The sequence below is a fragment of the Uranotaenia lowii genome, chromosome 2 (genome assembly GCF_029784155.1).
Source record: "Uranotaenia lowii strain MFRU-FL chromosome 2, ASM2978415v1, whole genome shotgun sequence".
Taxonomy (NCBI): domain Eukaryota; kingdom Metazoa; phylum Arthropoda; class Insecta; order Diptera; family Culicidae; genus Uranotaenia; species Uranotaenia lowii.
In genome coordinates this window covers 291,710,576-291,732,748 of record NC_073692.1, presented here as the reverse complement: position 1 = coordinate 291,732,748, position 22,173 = coordinate 291,710,576, and the positions used below count along the sequence as shown (strand labels likewise).

The 22,173-nt window shown below is 36.0% G+C and overlaps 1 protein-coding gene across 39 annotated transcripts in view; it reads left to right on the top strand.

Moving 5' to 3' along the window:
• LOC129743398 (dystonin) overlaps positions 1-22,173 on the top strand; it is a 532,614-nt gene that overhangs the window by 363,274 nt on the left and 147,167 nt on the right. For 5 of the 39 annotated variants that reach the window (XM_055735433.1, XM_055735434.1, XM_055735425.1 and 2 more), the window contains exons 1-2: positions 10,398-10,458; positions 20,588-21,354. The exons of 30 other annotated variants lie outside the window; for them this stretch is intronic. In XM_055735433.1, coding sequence (XP_055591408.1) covers positions 20,752-21,354 — 603 coding nt within the window. In that variant the 5' untranslated portion in view covers positions 10,398-10,458; positions 20,588-20,751. Of the gene's footprint in view, positions 1-10,397; positions 10,459-20,587; positions 21,355-22,173 lie in introns of those variants that run through there. 4 more of the 39 variants (XM_055735421.1, XM_055735419.1, XM_055735416.1 and 1 more) reach the window with 2 other exon arrangements.

Genomic DNA, 22,173 nt, shown 5'->3' with positions numbered 1-22,173 from the left:
GACACTCGGACCGTGTCAAAACGACTGGTAAAATTCACAACCCTATAACTCAAAAAAGATAAATAATTTTCGCTTGTTTCTGATTTGATTTGCAATCTACATTCAAAACAATGATGCCTAGTTCATTTATGGTGGGTCGAAGTGTGTCATTCGTTTCAAAATTATTCATTTTCGAAGTCGAAGTCATAAAGATTTGTGAAAAAAGTTCTAAGATTTACCGCTTTGTGGCGTTGGCTGCAAATTTGCTATAGTAAATTATATAGAGTGAAATAGTTCTCAACTTGCTTCAGAGTACAAAATACTTTTGAGTCAGACGTTGAGAAACGAGAATATTTAAATCAGCTCAAATGTCATTTGGTCTACACGGAAATTAACAGAACCAAAAAACAATACTTAAAAAATGTTTTTAAAAAGCCGAAGGAAAGTTTTGTTTGAATACTTTGTGGTCAATGATTGTGACCAGAGCTTCTCTTTCAGTCCTAAATCTGTTTGCTTATAAATCAGATACATATGATAAGTATTTGAAATGCAATATAGGCAAATGGGAAACTTTTTAGGAACAGAAATCAACATGAAATTTAACAATGTTGATTCGTCATTGTTATTTTCACAGTTTTCCGTCGCACGACATAACTTGATGCACATAATTCCTAAAATTCACCTGGTCCATGGCAACTGTTCTCCAATTTTTTGGATGTTGATTCAATTACCATCTTATCAAATAATTATACGATAGCAAATACCTTTTTTTTGAAAAAGTAAATAAATAACTTCAAGATATGGTTGAAACATTTTTTCCAGTAATGAAAAAACGGAACTATAAATAAAATTGGTTAAATAAAATTCATGTTGAGACATGGTTTCAAGTTTGGTATACTTTAGATTGAACAAAATGCTTTTTCAAAGATATGCAAAAAAACTAATATTTGATAAAAATGCGGTGAATCCGTACACTCATAGTGAAAATCCATGTATATAAAACATATTTTCTTTTGAATCAATAAAAGCCGTTATTTTTTACCTTAAGCATGCAAAAATAGTTGATTTTGGATGAATAGCGGTGAATCCGTGCACTCATGGTTAATTTCTATACTTCTAGAAAAATTATGCTTTAAAACCTACAATATCAGGTATAATCTATAAGCAATATGTTAAAAATCTTTAGAGCGATGGGTGCTAAAAAATATCAACTACGACAAAATGAAGTGAAGTCGTGCACCCATGGTGAAAAATTATTTCCATTTTATAACAAAAATACTAAAGAACAAGTTACAAAATAACATCAAGAGAAAAAAGTTCAAAATATGTAATTTGTTATGAAAAATTTCCCCTTTACCAGTCATTTTGACTGGTCAAGATTCAAATAGATATATTCAATTTGCCGGTCGTTCTAGTGTTAAAAACCACAATATCATACCGTAATTGGCATAAAAAAAGAGCGCGAGCGGGAATGATTCGACTTGCGACCACCGGCATTAACCTCCCAGCGCAACCGCTGTGAGCTACATATGACATACAAACATATAACTGAAAGCAACAGATGAAGCATATGACTGAAAGAAACAGATGAAACAAGTCAAGCTGTAGCTCTATAATTCAGCGGACTCCATCGAGTTGAATTTGCTGCTAGATTCTACTGCAGAAAAGGCTCATCGTGCTCCGATAAATGGTGCTTATACTGCCCCTGCAGTGACTGATTTTCTGCTTTCGGCAAAACATTTTATTATGCATTTTTAACGTTTTTCTCTACTTTTCCAAGTTTCAGCCAGTTAGAAAAAAGACTTTCTTAGTGTATGAACACGAAACAATGATTTATCTCACATATTATAGCTGTTTTTTATGGTTAAATAAGCGTCCTGCTTAAGGCGGCCATTATGCCCTTATCTCCCCTACTAGTCGGATTGCTAGAAACTTCGCGTTGACTGATACTTCAATTAATTGTAAATCTGTAAAGAAAGCTTTACATTTGACTAGTTCAATTAACAATAATATTATTGATGTAGGTATTACCCGATCTATTTATATTTTTCATTTCTTCGATATAAAAAATGATCAAAAAGTTTAACAAAAAACATCACAAGTTTTACGCTTCCACTGGATCACCTACCCTATCCGAAATTAATACCTCTATATTAAACCAGCAGCTACCCAGTTATTTTACGGCAATGTCCGTTCCCATGCATTCTTTCTGATGATCAGTTGATGCTGTACCAAAAAGAGAGAGTTGGTTAGCACATTGTCATGCTCTGAAGTTCGGCCGAAATGGTGGCAGCTGATTTTTTTTTTGACGTTGCTACCGGAAAGCGCCATCAGCCAAAACATTGTCAATTAATCGAACTTTATGAATAAGGTGATGTTTCCACATGTTGTTGTTATTATGCTGCAGCTTCCCTTTCGTTGAAGCGGGAAAACAATTCCGCTGGAGTAAAGTTATTTGGTTCATTTGTCAAAAAAAAATTGTTTAAAATTCAGGGACATCGCTCGGCCACCCCCACACAGCTGCAGAACAACTGTTTCAGGTTGTTCCGTACTAAAAATGTTGGAAACCATACAGTCCAAATTTTTCCACCGGACAACAACTGTCACTGGGTTGTACCGCAATAAATTGCCGCGCTGCCGCTATGAGAAAGAATAGTCTGTTACGCAGCGAACCGTGAAAAACTGCAGCCGTTACGGCTCGAGTTGTGAATGGCTCAACCGAGCACTGACTGGATGGTGGACAATGAAACGATATGGTTCTGCTTGACGATTTTGTTGTGCGGTCGTTCTCAGCTGAGTTTTTTTAGTACAACTCCGGGCAACAATGAAACGAGAGTTTGCTTTCGCCTCCGAGCCCGAAACCCTTCAAGGAATTTTGCAGATCCAATCTAGGCCAGTGCCAGTATGTCATTGCCATCGACGCCTGACTTTGGAGGTTGCAATGGGACTCCCACTCAAGTCGAGTGGCGCCCTTATATTAGTTACACCAAGAAGATCAACCTCCGCACTCTTGGGACTCGAAAACTTGAGGTTTCGCTCTAATTTATATCGCTTAAAAGGAACGAGTTTGGCTAGTTGTGAGATCACTCGTCGTCGGCAGCAGAATTTTTAACTCCTCCGCAAACAGTTTTGCTGTTTGGGCTAGAGTGGATTGAATGAATTTAGTGAATTCCCTCTCGAGGGAAGGTGGTAGCAGAACAACAATGACGTAAGGTTAGCCTATAGATCGTTCAGGGTATCACGACACAGCTCCGGGTGCCTTTTTATGGAAACTTGCTCGAAGCAGCCAGCAGCAGCTGCTGCTGTTCTCTTCGAGGAAGATCTTCAAGATATCTTCTCCCATTCAAAGGTCTGGTGGCTGCTGGCAGCAAGCAGAACCAAGTTTCAATATTAAGTAAATATAGTCTTATTTTCATCAGGCCCCCCTAATTTGACCTCGTCCGTTTCGCGGCTGCTGTAACCTCCTGTGACCAAAATTGGTGCGGTGCTGTAGGCGCGATGCGATGAGTGGGGTTGCGAGTAGTTGTAAGAGTACTAAAACTGAATGAGCGAGCGTTGAGAATCGAGGAAACGGCTGAGCCGAAGTCAGCTGCTCGAGTCGCATAGTGGGCTATTTAGACAAATTGTATGTCAAAACATCGCAATTGTTCAACTGATTCTTCAAGAAACTAAAATCATTTAGTCTAAGAAGTTCCATCAGCTTTTTTTAACCCTCCGAAGCTGTTCGGGTCAATATGACCCGAGGCGCACATTTCAAACATCTTTATTATCATTCCAATATACTGAAGAACTAGGAATTTTGACAGACCAAGTATGTTCTATGCAAATAAAGATCATATTAACGACAAAAAATCAAAATATGAATTTTTGAAAAACGGTTCATTGGGAAATGAAATACAGCTTAGCAACGCTAAAGTTGGATGTCGTTTTTTAAAGTAAGATTTTTTTCTACCGAAAGATCTGAGATAGCGGTAAAAACTTTAATTGGACATATATATACATTGTCGGATAGATGGATTCTTGACAATTTCGAACCTCGGTGAAACACTTGAATACAGAAAAGCTGTCAGAAGTTACGAGTATTTTAAAAATAAAATTAATTTTTCGGACTTTTTACTTTCTAAACCAGTTTCTGATAACCTGGTAATACATATCGACTTTTTTTTTAAATGTTGAGTAATTAGAATAAATTACCTACACAATGAATATAATATCATAAAAATCGTTTAACATTTACAGCCAGGAGAACGAAATCAAACCACAACTCAAATTTCGCCGAAACGAATATTTAGCGAACGGCTTTGGAAGGTTAAATGATGCTGCTTTATGTAGCATGAAAACTTTTTTTTAATAGAAAAATGCCTCCTTATGGTTAAAAGGCCAATGTTGACTACTTTAACTTTGTAGGAATAATTACGTTTTCATCCATGAAAGTAGTAGAAGCCATGAGCTATAATGATTTGTGATGATTATTGAAATGCTACCTTACTTAATGCCTTAATACAAAATGATTAAGAAAATAACATTTTCCAACAAAAATCGTGCCAATCCCTATTCGAATAATAATAAATATAAAAGAGAAAATCGGGGCATGATGACCATACGAGGCAAGTTTTAGCGAAACTGTGTGTTTTTGAGTCTTTCTTCATAGCAGAAAATAATATTGAGTTTCTATGTGGTGAAAAAACAAAAATTATTTTGAAGCAACTCCAAAAAAGCTCTAGCAAGAATATGAAAGAATAGCATCTTTTTGTTTTTCAACCACTACCACTTTTTTTTGAATCGCTAATCGCTCATACCTAATACCAGAAGCTTTGAAAGCTGTAATGGCAAATCTTGCTCAAAAGAATCGTCAATCAAATGAAAAACACCAGCTTGGGGACCACCTTAGCTCGTACGTCTGGAAACTTTCGATTTGTTGGTGGAAATCATATGCCGTAAATGGAGTTATAAGAAAAATAGTCAAAAATCATTGAAGTTTTCAAAGAATTACAGTGAATCCCCGATTTTGTCACGCACCGATTATGTCTGCCCCCGGTTTTGTTTACCTCCTATTTTGTCACCTTTTTTGACCCGATTTTGTCACTATATTTAATTTAACGTAAAAATACTCAGATTTGAACTTCCTCCTTTTGGAATGATTATTGATTATATCGCGTCAATCGACAGCATTGTTACTCACCATCATTGATCATTGAAAAGAGTTATTCATGACTAACATTCTTAACCCAGAGACAGTGCCAATACCTCGAAAACTAATCCCCGGTTCACAATTTTTTTTTCAAAATTTGATTTAATTATAGTCATTTCAGAAGTTCGAATTATTATAAAAATTGGAATCAAAAGCGGTTTTGTAATCGATCAAATTTGGTTTTGCATTTCATTCAAAATTGGATACGTGATTTTCGAAACTCATATGCGTTTGAAATATTTCCAAATTTTTAAAACAAATAAAATTTGAAATTATCTTGCGTTCTGTTTGATTTTTAATCGAAGTTCGTAAATTCAATTCTTTAAAATCCCATTTAAAAAAAGTTAAAAATTATTTCTTTTCCAAAATCTCAAAATTATAAAGCTTCAAATTGGCGATCCAGAATTGAAAACTTGAATCAGATTTATCATTTTTTTTATTCTATTCACATTTTATTTTAAAATTTGCAAGTCGTATGAAGGCTATGATAAAAATAATAAATAAATTCTGATTTAAACCCAAAACATCTGAAATAAAATTTAAGGTTCATAGTTGAGAGTCTTAAACAAATTTCAATTCTCGGCTTTTAATGGAAATGCTGATTTGAAATTGCATTGAAATTCGAAAACAAATCTAAAATCCAAATTCTGAGTTCATGTGCAGAATAAAAATTTAGAATTAATATTCGAAATGTAGATTCAGATTCATCTCGTGAATCAGTTTCACAATCAAAACAAAATTATCAAGTTGACTTTTTTGTTGGGGAATTTACCTTGTAAGAGATTGAATACTTATAACTTGATTGTTAGCTTAATTTAAAAATTTCAAATCATTCAACAAGTCATTTTAAAAACATTTTTCAGCTAAAAACTACAAATTTTACATTAATCGTTAGTTTTGTAATTTTTTCAGGAAAAATTAGATTTTATATTTCTGAAAATCATCCCAGAGGATTTCAATTATGGAATTGATTTTTGATAAAAATTATTGTCTGTTATCTTCTGTAAAACAAATTACAGAGAATTCCACATTTTTGTGTATTGTTTAACATATGTAGTTGCAATTTTTTCAAAGGCGAAATTTCAAATTAAAATCTAAAACTTGGAAGGAATTTACAAGAATCAGATTTGAACCACAAAATTTTAATCTTTTACTTTTTGTTTTGAAAATTTTATTTATTTTCAAAGATTCCTTAACAAAACCCTTTTTTATGTTAAAATCAAATGAGAAGCTAGGTTCACCAGTGTTTTTTTTTAACTAATTTAAAGATTTCTTTTTTATACTAAAGGGTTCCTTAAATAAATACCTTAGTTTACCATTTTAAAGATTCAAGGATGTATTTTCAAAAGTTTCTATTTTATACGAAAATCTGTCTATGTGAAAGAATTGAATAATCAAGAATGTAGTATAAAACATTCTTTTTTTATTTGTATTATTCATGCATTGATTAAGCAAAAATTTCATAGTCAAAAATGGGTCACCGAACCCCCCCCCCCCCCCCCCCCCCCCCATGAGTCGGTTCTTCCTACGGCCCTGTTCACCATGATAAAACATCGATAGTGATAGTCAAGATGGCTGATGAATTACACCAAGAAATGATGTCCGACTTTATACAAGTGTTTTTATTCACATCTGAACAACAATAAATTTGGAAATTACAATCAAAATAATAAACATATCGATATAACTAATCATTGATATGATCAACAAGCTTGTTTTTGGACCCTTGGAGCCAAAGGGTTATATATAAGTACGTAAAAACTTATTTCGAAAAAAAAAAACACGCTATCAAGTGATTGTGCTATTCGAATTTACATATATTATTCGAAAATGTGTATTTTTCTTCCGAACGCAAAAGTATGTAATTAAATTTTTAAAAATCTGGAAAAAACACCCTTATATACTTGGCATCATAAACTTAAAATCGACCATTTTTCCTCTTATACCTTTTGGCCCTGAGGCCTCAATTGAGCTTTTTCAAAGCAATTTCCCTAAACCGCCGCAAAAGGATGACGTCAGTTAAAGAGAGATCTAAAGCATCAGCCCAATCAACAATGTTATCCAACATCCTTACAGCTTCATTGGAAATAAGCAGAAGTAATGTTCCCTCAGATGTCAGTTTTGATTTTTTTTTATTAGAAGTTGGTTGGAGCAATACATGTTTCAATTTAATATTAATACCTTGTGTTTTTATAAGGTCATTCGGATTTTAACCACTAGTGATCATTCATTCTTCTTGATAATACCGGTCGAAACAGACTGCTTGAATAACGAATGCAAAAAATTTATGATATTTCGGTGAAAAAGAGACTTAACTCATTAATTACACAGTTTACAGCATTTTTGAACTTAGTTAATTGAAGGTCATTTTTAATGTGAAATCGAGCGCTGAATTCGAAAATGAAATTCAAAAAAATCTCAGTAGAATCGTTTTTGAGTTATGCTCCAAATATGAAATTTCGGAAAAATAAAAAAGTTCTTGTACTTAGATTAAAATATCTCGGACGGCAAAACAGTAATTTGAAATCCCTCTTTTGCATATTGCAGGAGAATAAATTTTCTATCGAGTCTAAAAATTTTGCTGAAACAATTTTTTTTTAAATGCGTTTTTTATATTTTTTTTCTATCATAAAGTCACTAATATCAACAATACTGTTTATCATACGCAAAAACAGTGTTCAGATGATCGATAAAAAATTTATTCAACTTCAATATGCAAAAGAGGGATTTCAAATTACTGTTATGCCGTCCGAGATATTTTAATCTAAGTACAAGAACTTTTTTTATTTTTCCAAAATTTCATATTTGGAGCATAACTCAAAAACGGTTCTACTGAGATTTTTTTGAATTTCATTTCCGTATTCAGCGCCCGATTTCACATTAAAAATATTGGTCAGTCAATCAAGTTCACGATTTTTTTTTAAGTTTTGTAAACTAGTGTTATCAACTAATAGCACACAAAAAAAAAAACACCCTACACTGCTTTAAATGACGCAGTAATTATGTTTTATGATTAATTTAAACACAATTATTGAAAAGAGTGCTTCTGGAAAAGTACCAAATTTTGTCACTGTCCTCAATTTGTCACCCTGAAATGCATGATGGGGGTGAAAAATCGGGGATTCACTGTATCAGCTAAAAATATGTTTATTTATTTTATTTATTTATTTATTTATTTCGTCAATCAGTTGTAGACTACGTTTACAATTTACTCATACAAAAATTTTCTTAACCACTATTTTGTAAATGTCTTCTGTTTAACACTTTTCTTATTGCAGCTCTGGACATGGTTATGTCAATATGTACACAATATTGATTATAAGTTTTCATCATTTGGTTTACAGGTTTGTTGCTGGCGTACATGGTTCGTTGAGACTCAGCTTGAAATAAGTTTCTGGTTCTTAGTATGTTCTTTAAATGTGTCGCTTTTACATTGATTTTCTACAGTACGCGACATCCTCGGTTTTTAAGAGGGACCATTTCCTGATAAATCTTTAATTCGTGTCCATCTCGCTTGTGTACCAAATTTGAAGAAAAACTATTGAAAATTGTTCAAGTCGTTTTCTATTTTACATTCATTTGAAATGAAATCTCATAGTTTAAAAAAAGAGAAGGGTCTTCACGCGAATAACTTATTCACCTTTTTTTATCATATCACTTGAAATTTGTGAATGTTATGTCGTATTTTACATTGATTTTTCATTGGACCCTAAACTGTCGACATCCGATCGTTTCGAAATAAATCATCTTTTTATGTCTTTGGACTTGTGATATAGCTGAGTTGGCAAGTCAGACAATATTCAGCTAAACCTATTCATTTTTACGTTATTCAAAGTCTAAGAAAAAATCCAAATTATGTAATTACTTTACTAGAACTGGTATAAAATTTTCTTTCTGGTAAATATAAATTTATTGCGGAAATTTTGCTTTAAAATCATGAAAACTAGTGTATCAAACATATTCAAAACTATTGATCGAGTTATGTATTTTTAAACGTAGCTTTTGTAAGAGACCTCATTTTTTATAAAAGTGAGAGGGGCCATATATGTATGTAAAAACTTGTATGTGTATCCAATTACAATGAACTATATTCAAATTCTATGAGTTCGGTCGTTTTATCTACACCCATAGAAGAGGTTGCAAAAATTCAATGCCTATTCAGCAAATCTCAGTGCCGAAAGGGCACTGAAAAGTTGTACCTGATGATATTATTGGAAAAGCTCTACTGGTGTAAAGATTTGAGCTTCCAAGCAAAATGTATGTTGCATTACCATTACATTAAAACTAAACAAGAAAAAATTTTATATTATTTTCATGAAAAAAAAATAGTGAGAATCGAACTCACAACAACATTTCATCTTAGACAGTCCAGTATCTTACCCAGTGCACCATCTGAGTCGGTTATCAAACGAAAGTTTGTTGTCATAGTCCTTCTGCCACTGCCGATTACCAAAAACGCGCTGCATTGGTCGTCTGCCGTTTGGCCGGTGTTTTCCACCTTCAAGAAAGTTCATTATAGGTGTAGAGTCTGATTTGTGGGTGTATGAATTTTGTATGGGTGCCTCTTGTTTCAAATGCGATACGGGTCATCATTCTTCTTCAATCGAGCATCTGAACACATTTTAATGAAAATCACCTGCTCTTCTTGGACGATTTCAAAACGATATGATTTATGAAAATCGGTTGAGCAATTTTTTTTATTTTAAATATAACCAGAATAGAAATTCGGTTCTATACCCTATCTGGTCCCTATCGATAGGTATTGTGTCTAGTTTCTTTAAAATGTACTGTCCTTCTAATTTTCGAATTATGAAAAAGGCCCATTGTGCTGAATTTGTTGAGGGCCGGTTCGATGTTGTTTTGTAGGTATTTTGCTGCGAGAGAACACGCGACACGCGCGAGTTGTCATCGTCCGGCTTCAAGCGTAAGAAGCACAGAACGACCGGCGTTGGTTGAATGAATCGCACCTTATGGGACGCAGCGCGGCTATTTGTTCGAGAGCTACCTACAAGTTCTCTCCGGAACTCGGAAACACGTCGAGAGAATTCCAACAACCTGTGGGTTGCCTGCTTGTTTGCAGCAGCTGGTAGTAGGTTGATTGCTGGTTTGCTTCGGTCTTGGTTCAATTCGATGTTGTTGTTGTTGCTGTAGGTTGATGCGGGCACCTCGCTCGACTTGACTCGACTCCGGTGAAATTGTATCCAGCTCGTCACTTTCAGTTTACCTCAAACAAACGTGACGAACGGTTGACAGACAGAGACTATTGCGGGCGCGTTGCGTCGTTGATTGTTGGTTCTAGTATTTAGCACTTTTCTACGGTTTCACGGCTTTACCGCGCCACTTCTGGGTGCTCTCTCTCTTGGAGTTTTGGCGGAAAATTTTAGTACAGAGCACTCGGAAATGGTTCAGTTTATATTAATCGGGATGATCTATGGGAGTGTTGATTTATGGGGTGCCCTTTACGCTCCTTTGTTGTGCCTTTGTAGGGAATTGCAGTGCCGCTCCTTGACACAGATTTTTCTGTGTTGACAAACATGGGGTTTTGTGTTTTAGGAGGAAAACAGTGAAATAATGATGGATTACCCGAGACAGTTGCCTGAAGAGCTATTACGTGCCGGCCTTGAACAGAAATGTTCCAGGTCTTGTTCTTATTATAGAAGCAACAATTTTTATCGAGCTTCTTTGCGAGCAGCTGTTGTTTATCTAGTCATCGATATCTATCCGTGTTTGGCCTTACCGGGGACACAGGGCGGCTTCGATTGATCTTCATCAAAAGTGCGATAAGAAAGGCGACAAAACAATGTTTTGCGATTTGTTTCCTTAAAGATTCCCAAATTCCTAAATCCTCGTAAGTCTGCGACAAAGGAATGTGACCCTACGGACCTAATCAATTGACAGCTGTTACATGTAGAGGACTTCAATCGGGGATCATATGTTTAAAGTTCAACAACACCTACTCGTCTCGTTACCTACTTCTTAGTGTTCAAAATCAGTGGGTTGTTTTGCCAAGATCGTCCGTCTACGCCTACACATTCCCTACTCTACAAATCCGCCGATGGTCGATGGACATTCGAGCTATAATTCAATTACAGCACCAGGCATCATAGCCTTTTCAGACAGGAATTTGCTGCAACAGTGATGATGATAGCAACGCCAAAAATTTTGTTCAACTTTTTTTCTGAATACTGTTAAAAATATCAACCGGATCACACCCGGATTTGAATAATGATATGGAATGTCTCGCCGAAGACAGCCTAGAATCAGTCAGTGTGTGTAGGTGTCAATCGACACTGGTCCAATTTGGTCTCATCAAGCGACGACTAATAGCAGCGTTACCTTAGTAAATATTCAAAGCTACTGCTGCTACCGCCTACATTTGAACTTGGAAATTTTACGCCACACCATTCCAAGTGAAGTAAGGCGTTCGACGCCCTCAACTTCAAGCAATTGGATCATCACGATTTTTTCTAGCAAATATGATTCTACCCAATTTCGGAAATGGGCTAATTAATGCCTAATAATATCTCTAGACTTCAGCTAACCTGGCGGAATGTGTTGACGATTGCACGTGTCCCGTCGTTCTAATACACGGTGGGTATATCGAATTTTGTTGGTTCACACATGTTGGTATACATTTCATTCTTTAACCGCCCTTATCGCGAGTGGGCGACAATAAGGGAGAGAATGAGTGCATGGTCGTCCACAATTTATCGATTATTTTTGTTGATGGTTTGTTTTGTTATTGTTGTCGATTGAAATCTTTGGTGTTTTTTTTTTCCTTTATCAACCATTTGGGCAATGCTTACAGTATCAGCAGAGATACTTTTTAAAGTGATGGTGATATCAGATTGAGGCGTTTGTAAGTGGGACGAAACCGTGAAATCTACTTCGATTAATGAGTCAGATTGAGAACTGTAATTCTACTTCCAAAAAAGAAAAATCTGAAAAAATGAACTATTTACTAGTGTGGGAATTTCAAGTTTATAACCAACAATTTTTCATGTGTAGAAATGAATAATCAAAGTATTGTTTGACTGTTAAAAACATCCATGAAGTTAACCGATAAAGGAAAGTCACAGCTGCAGAAAACTTTTAAGTTTGTATGGATAGGTCTATGAAATCTGAAAAATTGACTCGAAAAAAAAAATCGTTTGTATGAGAGCAAATGCATAGCTCAACGCAATATACAACGTTCAGTGGGTCGTTTCAATGCCTAGCTGCTAGACTCGGCGTTTTAGTTTTGTTGAAATCCATAGTACATCTACGGATGGATGCCCGAAATCTACGGATTAGTACAGAATATATGACCAAATTTATAGGATTTCAGTGCAACTGACCCATGTTTTCACCAACAGATCCACACGAATTTATTCACTTTCTTTGGGAAATCAAGCAAAAAAAAACAAATTTTGTTGTAAGTTTTTTTTATTTATGCCTTCAAAACAAAAATTTTTAAGCAAATTTTGCAAAAATAATCATCAAAGGTTTTTTAGAAGCCTGAAATAAAATTTGAAATCTGTCCAAGAGTTTTAATAAATTTTTTCCTGATTTTTTGATTTTTTGATTTTTTTTAAATTTTGTTTCTTGATTTCTGTTGAGTAATTTCAGGGTTTCGACAAAATTTGGCCGGATTTTGCCCGGATATTGCCCGGATTTTTGGTCGTTAAATTTGAAATCAAATGCCCAGATTTTGATAGATTTTTATTTACAATGTCCGGCTACGTGCAGAAAAAAAATCTGGCAACCTTACTTATAAAACTGACATGTGCAAAACTTCAGCTCATTCGAAATAAATTTAGGGGTGCCTTAAAGCGCTCAAAGTTTTGGTTTTTGACCCTCGAAAATCACCAAAGAGGGGACTAATAGAAATTGGAAAATTTGGAATTCGAATTTTGATGCCGAATGACGTAAAAATGAAACGTCGAAATATTTCAAAAATCACCAGAGAGGGGCGTCAATTTTTTTAAAGTCAATTTTAAATTTACAGTTTTTTTTTAGTAAACAACTTAGGTTTTTTTATGGAAAAGAGCACAAGTAACGTAAACTTTCCGGAGGTCCAGATTTTTTTCACCGTTTGCTAAACTATCTTCGAAAATTATTCCAGACATTTCAAAATTGACATGATATTTTGAACATTAAACATTTGATTGGTTTTCTTTAATGATTGAGCACGATACTTCGTTTATGTTCATTGGCAATGGATGTATGGAAAAAATGTTCATGGTCGAATTTTGAAAACTGACCATTTACAAACTGACCTGTTCAGAATTTCAGCTCAATCGGACTTCATTTAGGAGTGCCCCAAAGCGCTCAAAGTTTCGTTTTTTACTCTAAAAATCACCAAAGGGTATCGGAAAATCGAAATTTTATTTTTGATGCCAAATGAATTGAAATACATAAAACGCCGAAAACTGACGAGTCTCGAAAAAAAATTATCAGTATTTGATTTTAAAATCGGGGAAATCCGGAAATTCTAAATTTGATGCTAAATGACTTCAAAATACATAGAACGTAGAAAACTGTTGATATCTCAAAAAAAATTGTTTTGTCAATATTTGTCAGATAACATTTCAAAAATTACCAAAGGGGGACCAAAGAAAATTCGGAAGTCAAAATTTTAATGTTGATGCCAAATGACTTAGAAATGCATGACAAAAATGTTATCTTGAAAAAAAAAAATTGGCAGAAAATTGACTTTCTGTACTAAAAACGGCCGTTTTTCCGAAATACCTCCCAGAAAGTCTATTTTTGGCAAATTTTTTTTTCGAGATAACGCAGATCTTGATATTTCATGCATTTCATTTGGCCTCAAAATTAAAATTTAGAGTTTTAGAATTTTCTTTGGTTTTCCCTTTGGTAATTTTTGAAATGTTGAAGTGTATTATTGACAAAATTTTGAGATATCAACAGATTTCTACGTTTTATGTATTTTGAAGTCATTTGGCAGGAAATTTTGAATTTTCGGATTTCCCCGATTTTAAAGTCGAATATTGACCAATTTTTTTCGAAATTCATCAGTTTTCAAGTCATTTGGCATCAAAAATGAAATTTCAATTTTCCGATTCCATTTGGTGATTTCGAGAGCAAAAAACGAAAATTTGAGCGCTTTGAGGCACTACTAAATGAAATCCGATTGAGCTGCAATTTTGAACAGGTCAGTAAATGGTCTGTTTTCAAAATTCGATCATGATTTTGTATGGAAAATCCATTTCCAATGAACATAAACGAAGCATCGTGCTCAATCATTAAAGAAAACCAATCAAATGTTTAGTCTTTAAAATAACATGCCAATTTTAAAATGTCTGGCATAATTTTCGAAAAAAGTTTAGGAAACGGTAAAAAAATTTGGACCGCTGGAAAGTTGCCGTTACTTGTGCTCGAAGTTTCCAAAAAAATCTAAGTTTTTTTTTACTGAAAACTGTAAATTTAGAATTGACTTTAAAAAAATTGACGGTGAGAGCTTTAAATAGTTCTCTTTAACTCTCTCAGCAAGGTTGCCGAAATAATAGAAAAATCTATAATTTCACGGAATTTAATCACGGAATCTGTGTCACAGAACACAGAATTTTTAAAATATTTACAGATTTTGAGATAGAAGTCAAATGTAAAAGAAATACAAATTATTGTGACTTTTTAGTGAAAGCAATGCTTTTTTTCATCACAGAAACCGTCACAGAATTTCTGGGTAAAATCACAGCACACACAAAAACAAAGAATTTTTTTTTGGCAACCTTGTCTCTCGGTCTCCACAGATATTCTCATTGAATGGCTTTGAAAAACTACACGCAATCTCTTTACTGGCGTGGCGAACCTAAATTCTGGAGAGTTTGAGCAAAGTTATTTAACAAAAATATGAATAAAATGGATAGTGGAGAATCGAGGTTGGTTGCCTGGGGAAAATCTGGAGTTTGAAACTCAATGATTATTGCATTGCTGTTGATGTGATATAGTTGTTGTGTGGTTTATCTTGGTTAATGCTAACAGACATTAAAAATTTTGTTTGGTTTGTCTCTCTTTTTTGTCTCTTTACCTCCCTTTTTTGTGATTTTCCTTCTATTTTGCACAAAATTTGTGAATAATGTGTGGCGATTGTCAAATCTTTCAAATGCCTTGCAAATGCAATACAATCATTGCCGGAAAACCTTACATGCTGTTTTCCTTGAAGCGTATTCATCTTCTCTCTTTTTTTGTGAAAAAAAAATTAGAGTTAAGCTGCCGTTCTTCGTTAAATAAAAATCAATCTAAGAAGAGAGAAAAAAAAGATCAATAAGAGATATACACTTTTAATAATGCTCAGAATAAGCTCAAGTTCGAGTACAGACTCTTTTCAGCAACGATTAAATGAAGGTATCAGCGTTGCCAACCTCTCAAATCCGCAGGTTTTGCGAAAATCGAAAAATTTACTGATTTAGAACTGGATGACTTTTTTTTTTGTCGTCAGGTAAAAATTTCGATTATCCGAAGAATTCCCTGATAATTTTCGTTAATCAGTAGGGAATGCTGAAAATCCGTAGATTCCAAACATCGATCCGTTGAAGTGCTCAAAATCCGTAGATCTGGCATCGCTGAGTTTTAGCTAAAATATTCCTTTCTATCCTTGTCATGGTTGCCACATGTACAGATTTATCTAGAAACGTAATGATTGGATGACTCCAGCATTTTTGGTACAGATTCTGTACGTGCAAATGACGGATTTTTTGAATTTTCTACGGATTTGTATACATTTTTGTCTTCTTGTGTAATTCATAGCACTGTGGCTTTGAATATATCATATACATGATTCTGACTTAATGAAATATATTTACAGTTAATCAGAGAGATTGGTTTAACAGACTATAAACGGTTAACAAATTTGAGTTGGTTTTAATTTCACACACTTGAGTTGCAAAAATGAAGAAGTTTTTGTGATAATGGCACTGAGTTTTCAGATTTTGGTACATATTTTTGTAAAAAAAAAGTACAGATGTAATTTTTTTGTTCGAGAAGACAGATTTTGATGTGGCAACGTTACTTCGAACGGACTAAAAGTTTCATGATTGGACTTTTAGAGGGTTTTGCTGACCAGCGTTTCCAGATTGCAATCCGCTCAAATTCGTAGGTTTGACGAGAAACGAAAAATGTACTGATATTGGCAAAAGGAAACTTGATGACCTTTTTTTTTGGTCGTCATGTAGAATTTTCCTTTATCCGCAGAATTCCTTAATTTTTTTCGATAATTTGTAGAAAATGATGAAAATTCGTAGATTTCGAGCATCGATCCGTTGATCCGTAGAAATGCTTAAAATCTGTAGATCTGACAACGCTGTTGCTGACTCTTGAGGTTCTTTAGTTCTCAATCTGCAATTTAAAGAAGGAGAGTACTTCGACGAGTTCGCACAAACATGTTGAGCAGAGTATGGCTTCGTTTTGACTTAAAACTTACTCTGGCAAACTCTTGTTTGAGAAAAGATTCTTTTTAATGGATTTAAACTAAGGTTGCCAGATTTTTTTTTTGCTATACGTATCCAGGCCGGACAAATTCGGGCCATTTTATTCAATAACATTGCAAAATCCTGGCATTTGATTATAAAATTGACGACCAAAATCTGGGCAATGTTCGGGAAAATTTTCTCAAAACCCAAAAATAACTCAACATAAATCAAGATAAAAAAAATGAAATTTTTTTATTTCAATTTCACCAAATCTATCTTCAGATTTTATATCCTATTTTAGGCTTCCAATACAAATTTCATAATTATTTTTATAAAACTTGCTTAAAAAATATCGTTTTGGAGGCATACTTAAGAAAATTCTACAACAAAATTAGTTTTTTTATTTTGATTTGTCAAATAAAGTAAATAAATCAGGGCAAAATCCGGCATTTTTCAATGAAATCTGTTCAACCGGCCCGGACCGGACTGCTTACAAATTTTGTATTAAATATCCGGCAAACCCGGATCAAATCGGGAAATCTGGCAACCTAATTTTAAAAGCTTCTTATGTGCGAGATGTATATAGCCCTATACAAGATATTGTTGCAAAAATTTCATCCCATTCAAACGAACTTGGCGGCAGTTGGTATAAAATTGCAAGTTCTCTATTGCAATCGTCGTGAGATTGATTCTTTATGGGAACGAAAAGAATTTCGTAGTTCGACTTCTGAGTTTGAGTGTTGCTACTTTAGGGGAAAAAAGGAGAGAAAATCACGTTTGCTTGTGTTCACAACGAAGAGCAGAACGTTCCGCCGAAAGTTTGAAACTGAAATGAATTCTGACTTTCTGACGGCTAGTTCAATAAAATTTGAGAGGTATGTTTACAAGACTCAAAATGTTTGTTGGTCTGAAGAAAGCTCCATGCCAATTTTGGGTTTAATATGTCAACAATAAAGGATCGCTCAACGACGCGAAACTTTTTTTGGATATTTGACTTGATTTTTTCTAGCGAATATGCAAAAATCATTTTTACAATCTATAATTTTGTTTAAATATTCTTTGAATGATACTACACAAAAGTTTTGAAGAGAACATGTTGCTTTAAGATACACAAAATGAAGAATCGTTAGGTACATCGGTTCGAAACATTTTTTGTAGCTCAAACGATTTGTGTTTCTCAAAGCATTCGAGTAAAAATTCTACTGTAGGATCATTTAATCGAATTTTATATCAAATTTGTAGATCAATACTTCTCTATTTGTTTAAGTTTGAGCCTAAGTTAGTGATTCGTGAGCGCTCAGTAGCCGATCATTTGAACCGGTTCTTCAAATCAACGAACGAGCCGTGGATCTTAAAAAAAACGCAGTTCGGAAATGAGCCCTGGAACGCCACTCAACACAACACTAGTTAAAAAATTTTACCGCTGCCCAAAGTAGAATGCAAAATGCGAGAGCGGAGAGCGGAGAGCCGTCCGTTCTTTCGAATCAAAAAAACCGAGGTTCGAGAGAGCCACCTTTTGTTCGATCTTTCCAAAAGAGCTAGTTCAAATTAGCAGCTCTTGGTTGTTCTCTCATCGTTGAACAAGCAAAGCAACATATATCGAAGAGCGGAGAACAGTCGTTCGTTCGTTCTCTCGAACAAAAAATCCGTGGTGGTTAAAAAAAGAGCAACGGAACGGCTCTAAACAGAACCACGGTTCGAAAAAGAACTTAGCAGAGAATTGCGGGCGAGCCATTCATTCGATCGAATCGAACGGCTTTCCATACTCCGTTCTTGCCGTTCAGTTTATTAACCAGTGTTGAGCGAGGAGTCGCGGTCTTTTCGAACTGTGGTTCTTTTTCGAACCGTGGTTCTTTTTCGAGCTGTGCCGTAGCTCTTTTTTGAGCCACCCATCACTGCTCATTTGGTTTGAGAGAACGAACGAACGGCTTTCTGGTGTTCTTCGCTCTTCAGTTTATGTTGAGCTGCAAGGCAAGGTTCAATTTTGAGCCGCTCAAATGAACCGGCTCGTTGATTTGAGCGAACGGCTCTGAGCCGCTCATTGAAATGAGCCGTTCTCTCCATCCCTAGGCCTCAGTAAGAAGTGATTTTTGTTAATTGTTTAAGCGAGTATAAGAAAACAGTGATTCATGAGAAAGACACATTCCCATAAGAAACTGTTTTTTTACCCAAGTTTTCTCAATCATTAATTTTTACACTGAAATATAAATTTTGATGGAATTCAATAATATATATGGCATTATATGACAGAAGTTCATATTTGACATTGTTGGAACCCACGATTGGGCAATTTGCCTATTAACGCTGAAGAAACTAACAATCGCTAGTGTAGAGTGTAGCTATGTAATGACCTTACAGAATTAACTCTATTCCACCACTGAAATCTGTGTTGAACCATTCATTTCAACAGGCATCAATACTATTTTGAGGATTTGTGATTTCCTATTGATTTGTAATTGTAATGTTTGTAAAGGCAGTCTAAGAGATAAAACAACATTTTCTATTTTTTACGAGCCCATACAATTAAACCATCTAAATTGTCAGCAATCCGGCAAAGTAGTTTTTCCGCCGCAACCGTTCGAAACGAAACAACCTGTGGATGATTCACCGTGAAATGCGTGTCTCCATTCAGTCCAATTTTCCAACTGAATTCTTCCAAACAATATAAACCTAAACACAACCCCGCATTCTTAGGTTGCGACTGTTTTTTTTTTTTTTTTTTCTATCACGTAGGTTATTATCGATACCCTCATGCGAAATGGTTCTATAGTCGTCCGTCGTCTAGAGGCACATGGGACAGAGATATATTTGGATTTGGTGGCTCACCACCCAACTCAACTCATCGGAAACCTTGAAACGCTGTGACCCATGAAATAATTCGCAATTGTTAGTGCCGCCGCCTCGTTTTGGTTTTAGCTTAGAGGATTATGGCAACAAGTGCTGCCGCGAGTCACGATTCCATGGAGCCCGTCAAGTGCATTTCCTTGTTTTCCGATGCAATAAGATTGAGAGATGCTGCTCTCAAGATATACCTACCTAGTAAAATCGTGGGGACCGGAACAAGACTGTTTTCGGAAGTTTCTCTCCAGCTGGGAGGGGTCTTTAACCCCCTGTCCTATCGCGGTTGACTTTCTTCCAGCAACTTCTGGTTGGAGTTTTTGCGACCCGGGTGATTTAATGGCGGTTGGCAGACGGACAATGGAATTGATTATTATTAGCTTCTTCCAGTACCGGTGTCTTGTTTTTTTTTACTTCGTTTCACCTTGCGCGCGAAGAGATTCGAAAATGGCTAGCAGTTTGTACCTTGCATATTTGTATTGTCTCGTTTTTTTGAGTACCATTCGTTTTAGTACAACTCCGGGCCTAGACGCTTTGACTGTTTACTACTAATTAAATCGACGGACGTTCGGGTACGGCACATCGGCTCGCCGGGTTCAGCCCAAAGTGGTCAGTCTGAACGGTACCGTTAGACTTCCGTCCGCTGCTCCATGACTTAGACTGACTTTTTTCTGACCGAGTAGCTCGGCTGTCAAGCGAAACATACCAAGTTCGAGCTGAGATTTTTGGTTAATTTTGGCACCAGTTTTCAAAAGGTCTTCAGTGCATCAACCATACAAATTCTCCAATTACTATTCTTAAATTGACTAAAACTGGTGCAACACCCTTTTTAAAAAATCTAAAATTGTTTGTTTTATCACTCAACCGCTTCGGAAAAGCTAAACTTTAAACTTTATGCGAATCGGAATACGCGAACCGTTGCAGTAATTCATATTTGGAAGTCTGTCGGTTGACGATTCTTCCGCTTTTCGCTCACCGGGTGAAGCAGGTGAAGCCTTACAGGTGGCTACTTGGCCCGGCTTGGCTCTGCTGATGGTAGTCAATTTACTTTGCCTCCGATGGCGAAGGGTGTGTAACATGATTACTACTTCGGGCAACTGACTCGGAAGGGAGTGAACCGGTTTTGCAAAAACGCACAGTGCTTTTACCGTTTATTGATTACCCCTAGTGAGATTTTCGATTTTGGAACAGTGAACCTGTCTTGTAGAGATCTATCAAAAGTGAGAAAATCGGTCGCGAAAAACATCAACGCAAAGAGGTTAACCCAATACCGAAGGACTGTGTTTATGTGCAACTGGCCCAGTGATTTGAACAGGAAGTGCGTGCGCCGAGATGTACAAAATAGACGATGAATTTCGTCCCCGGGGACGGGTGTTTATGAAGGCTCAGCGGGAGCATGATCATGACTATCAAGGGTCCGGAACTTCAACTGCCTTGGTCAGTCGGTCCAGCTCCCGGAGCAGCTCGGCAGGCCATCGCCGAGGTCCGCCCATTACAACCAACCTGGACGACAGTAATCTCCGGTTCCGACACGAGATTATGAAGGAAAAGGTTATCGAGGCCACCGTTTCGGAACTTCCTGGGGTTATCGAGACCATGAATCGGGACCACTGGAAGGCCCTGCCTTCCTCGTTAAGCTACGGCAATGAACTGGTAGTTTCCGGTGGCGGGCCCTCCAACGTAGTGGCCGAAGTTACTCGGAACAAGCGTCTTACGACCGAAGTTCTCGGTAATACCATGGAGACGACGAGCACTTCTCAGCGGGCAACTGACGGTCATCGCCGCATGACTACTCATATTGTTCGGAAGATTACGACACTGACCCGGGCCGAGGAGCAAGCCCAGGCCGAGAACATGATCCGGCAGAATCGGGACGTGAAGACCACCGAGATCGGATACCTCCGGATGGGGGCCCACGATTCCAAACGGGCCAAGGTAAGAACCCAGATGTTCCAGAAGATAGAAGAGTGCTGTGGATTTGAATTTCTGCTCAGTCTTAATAGAAAGTTTAAATATTTTAAATACTTTTCACCAAGATGTCTTTATTGTATGTTCAAATATGAATCATAACCTAAAACGGGGATGGTTTAAGTAAAACATCGTAATTACCTAACGTTCGGCAATCTTGTATCGTATGTTCGGTTAACTAGTAATTTTGTTTGATTGTTGGTTCATTTGTCTCGTGGCGTAAGGGTTCATCTTTTTTATTTGCCACTGTAATCTGGTGAGCTTTACATCTTTTACATCTCAACTATCAAAGCTTTTCCGCATTCAAATTCAATTGATTGCGGTTCTCCAATAATTTTTCACCGAACAATTGGTTATTTTTACCGAACAAATTTTAAAAGTTTCGTGCGTATTAAATCGTATAAATAACTAACCCAACTTGTAGTTTCTCGGTTAGTGCGTATTACATTTATTTTTTTCGGAATGAAAAACTGTAAAAATAAAAAGATTTTTTACAGCATCTGACGTTTCGGCACTTTACTACAGCATTTTCAAGGAATCCTGACTTACTGATTTTTTTTATATATTTGAGTTGTCAGCTGCATGTTTCCTTCAAACAAACTGTTTATGCACTTATGCACTCTTCTTCACCCTCGTACTGGCGCGGACTGTAAGACCAATTTCAATCGAGGGGATTTGCAGCACCTTTGCTGGTGGTGGATTTTTCTTCTTATTTTATTCGCCGGTCCTATTTTTAGCACGACTCGGAACTGCTTTATTGACTAACTCCTATAATGATCCAGATCC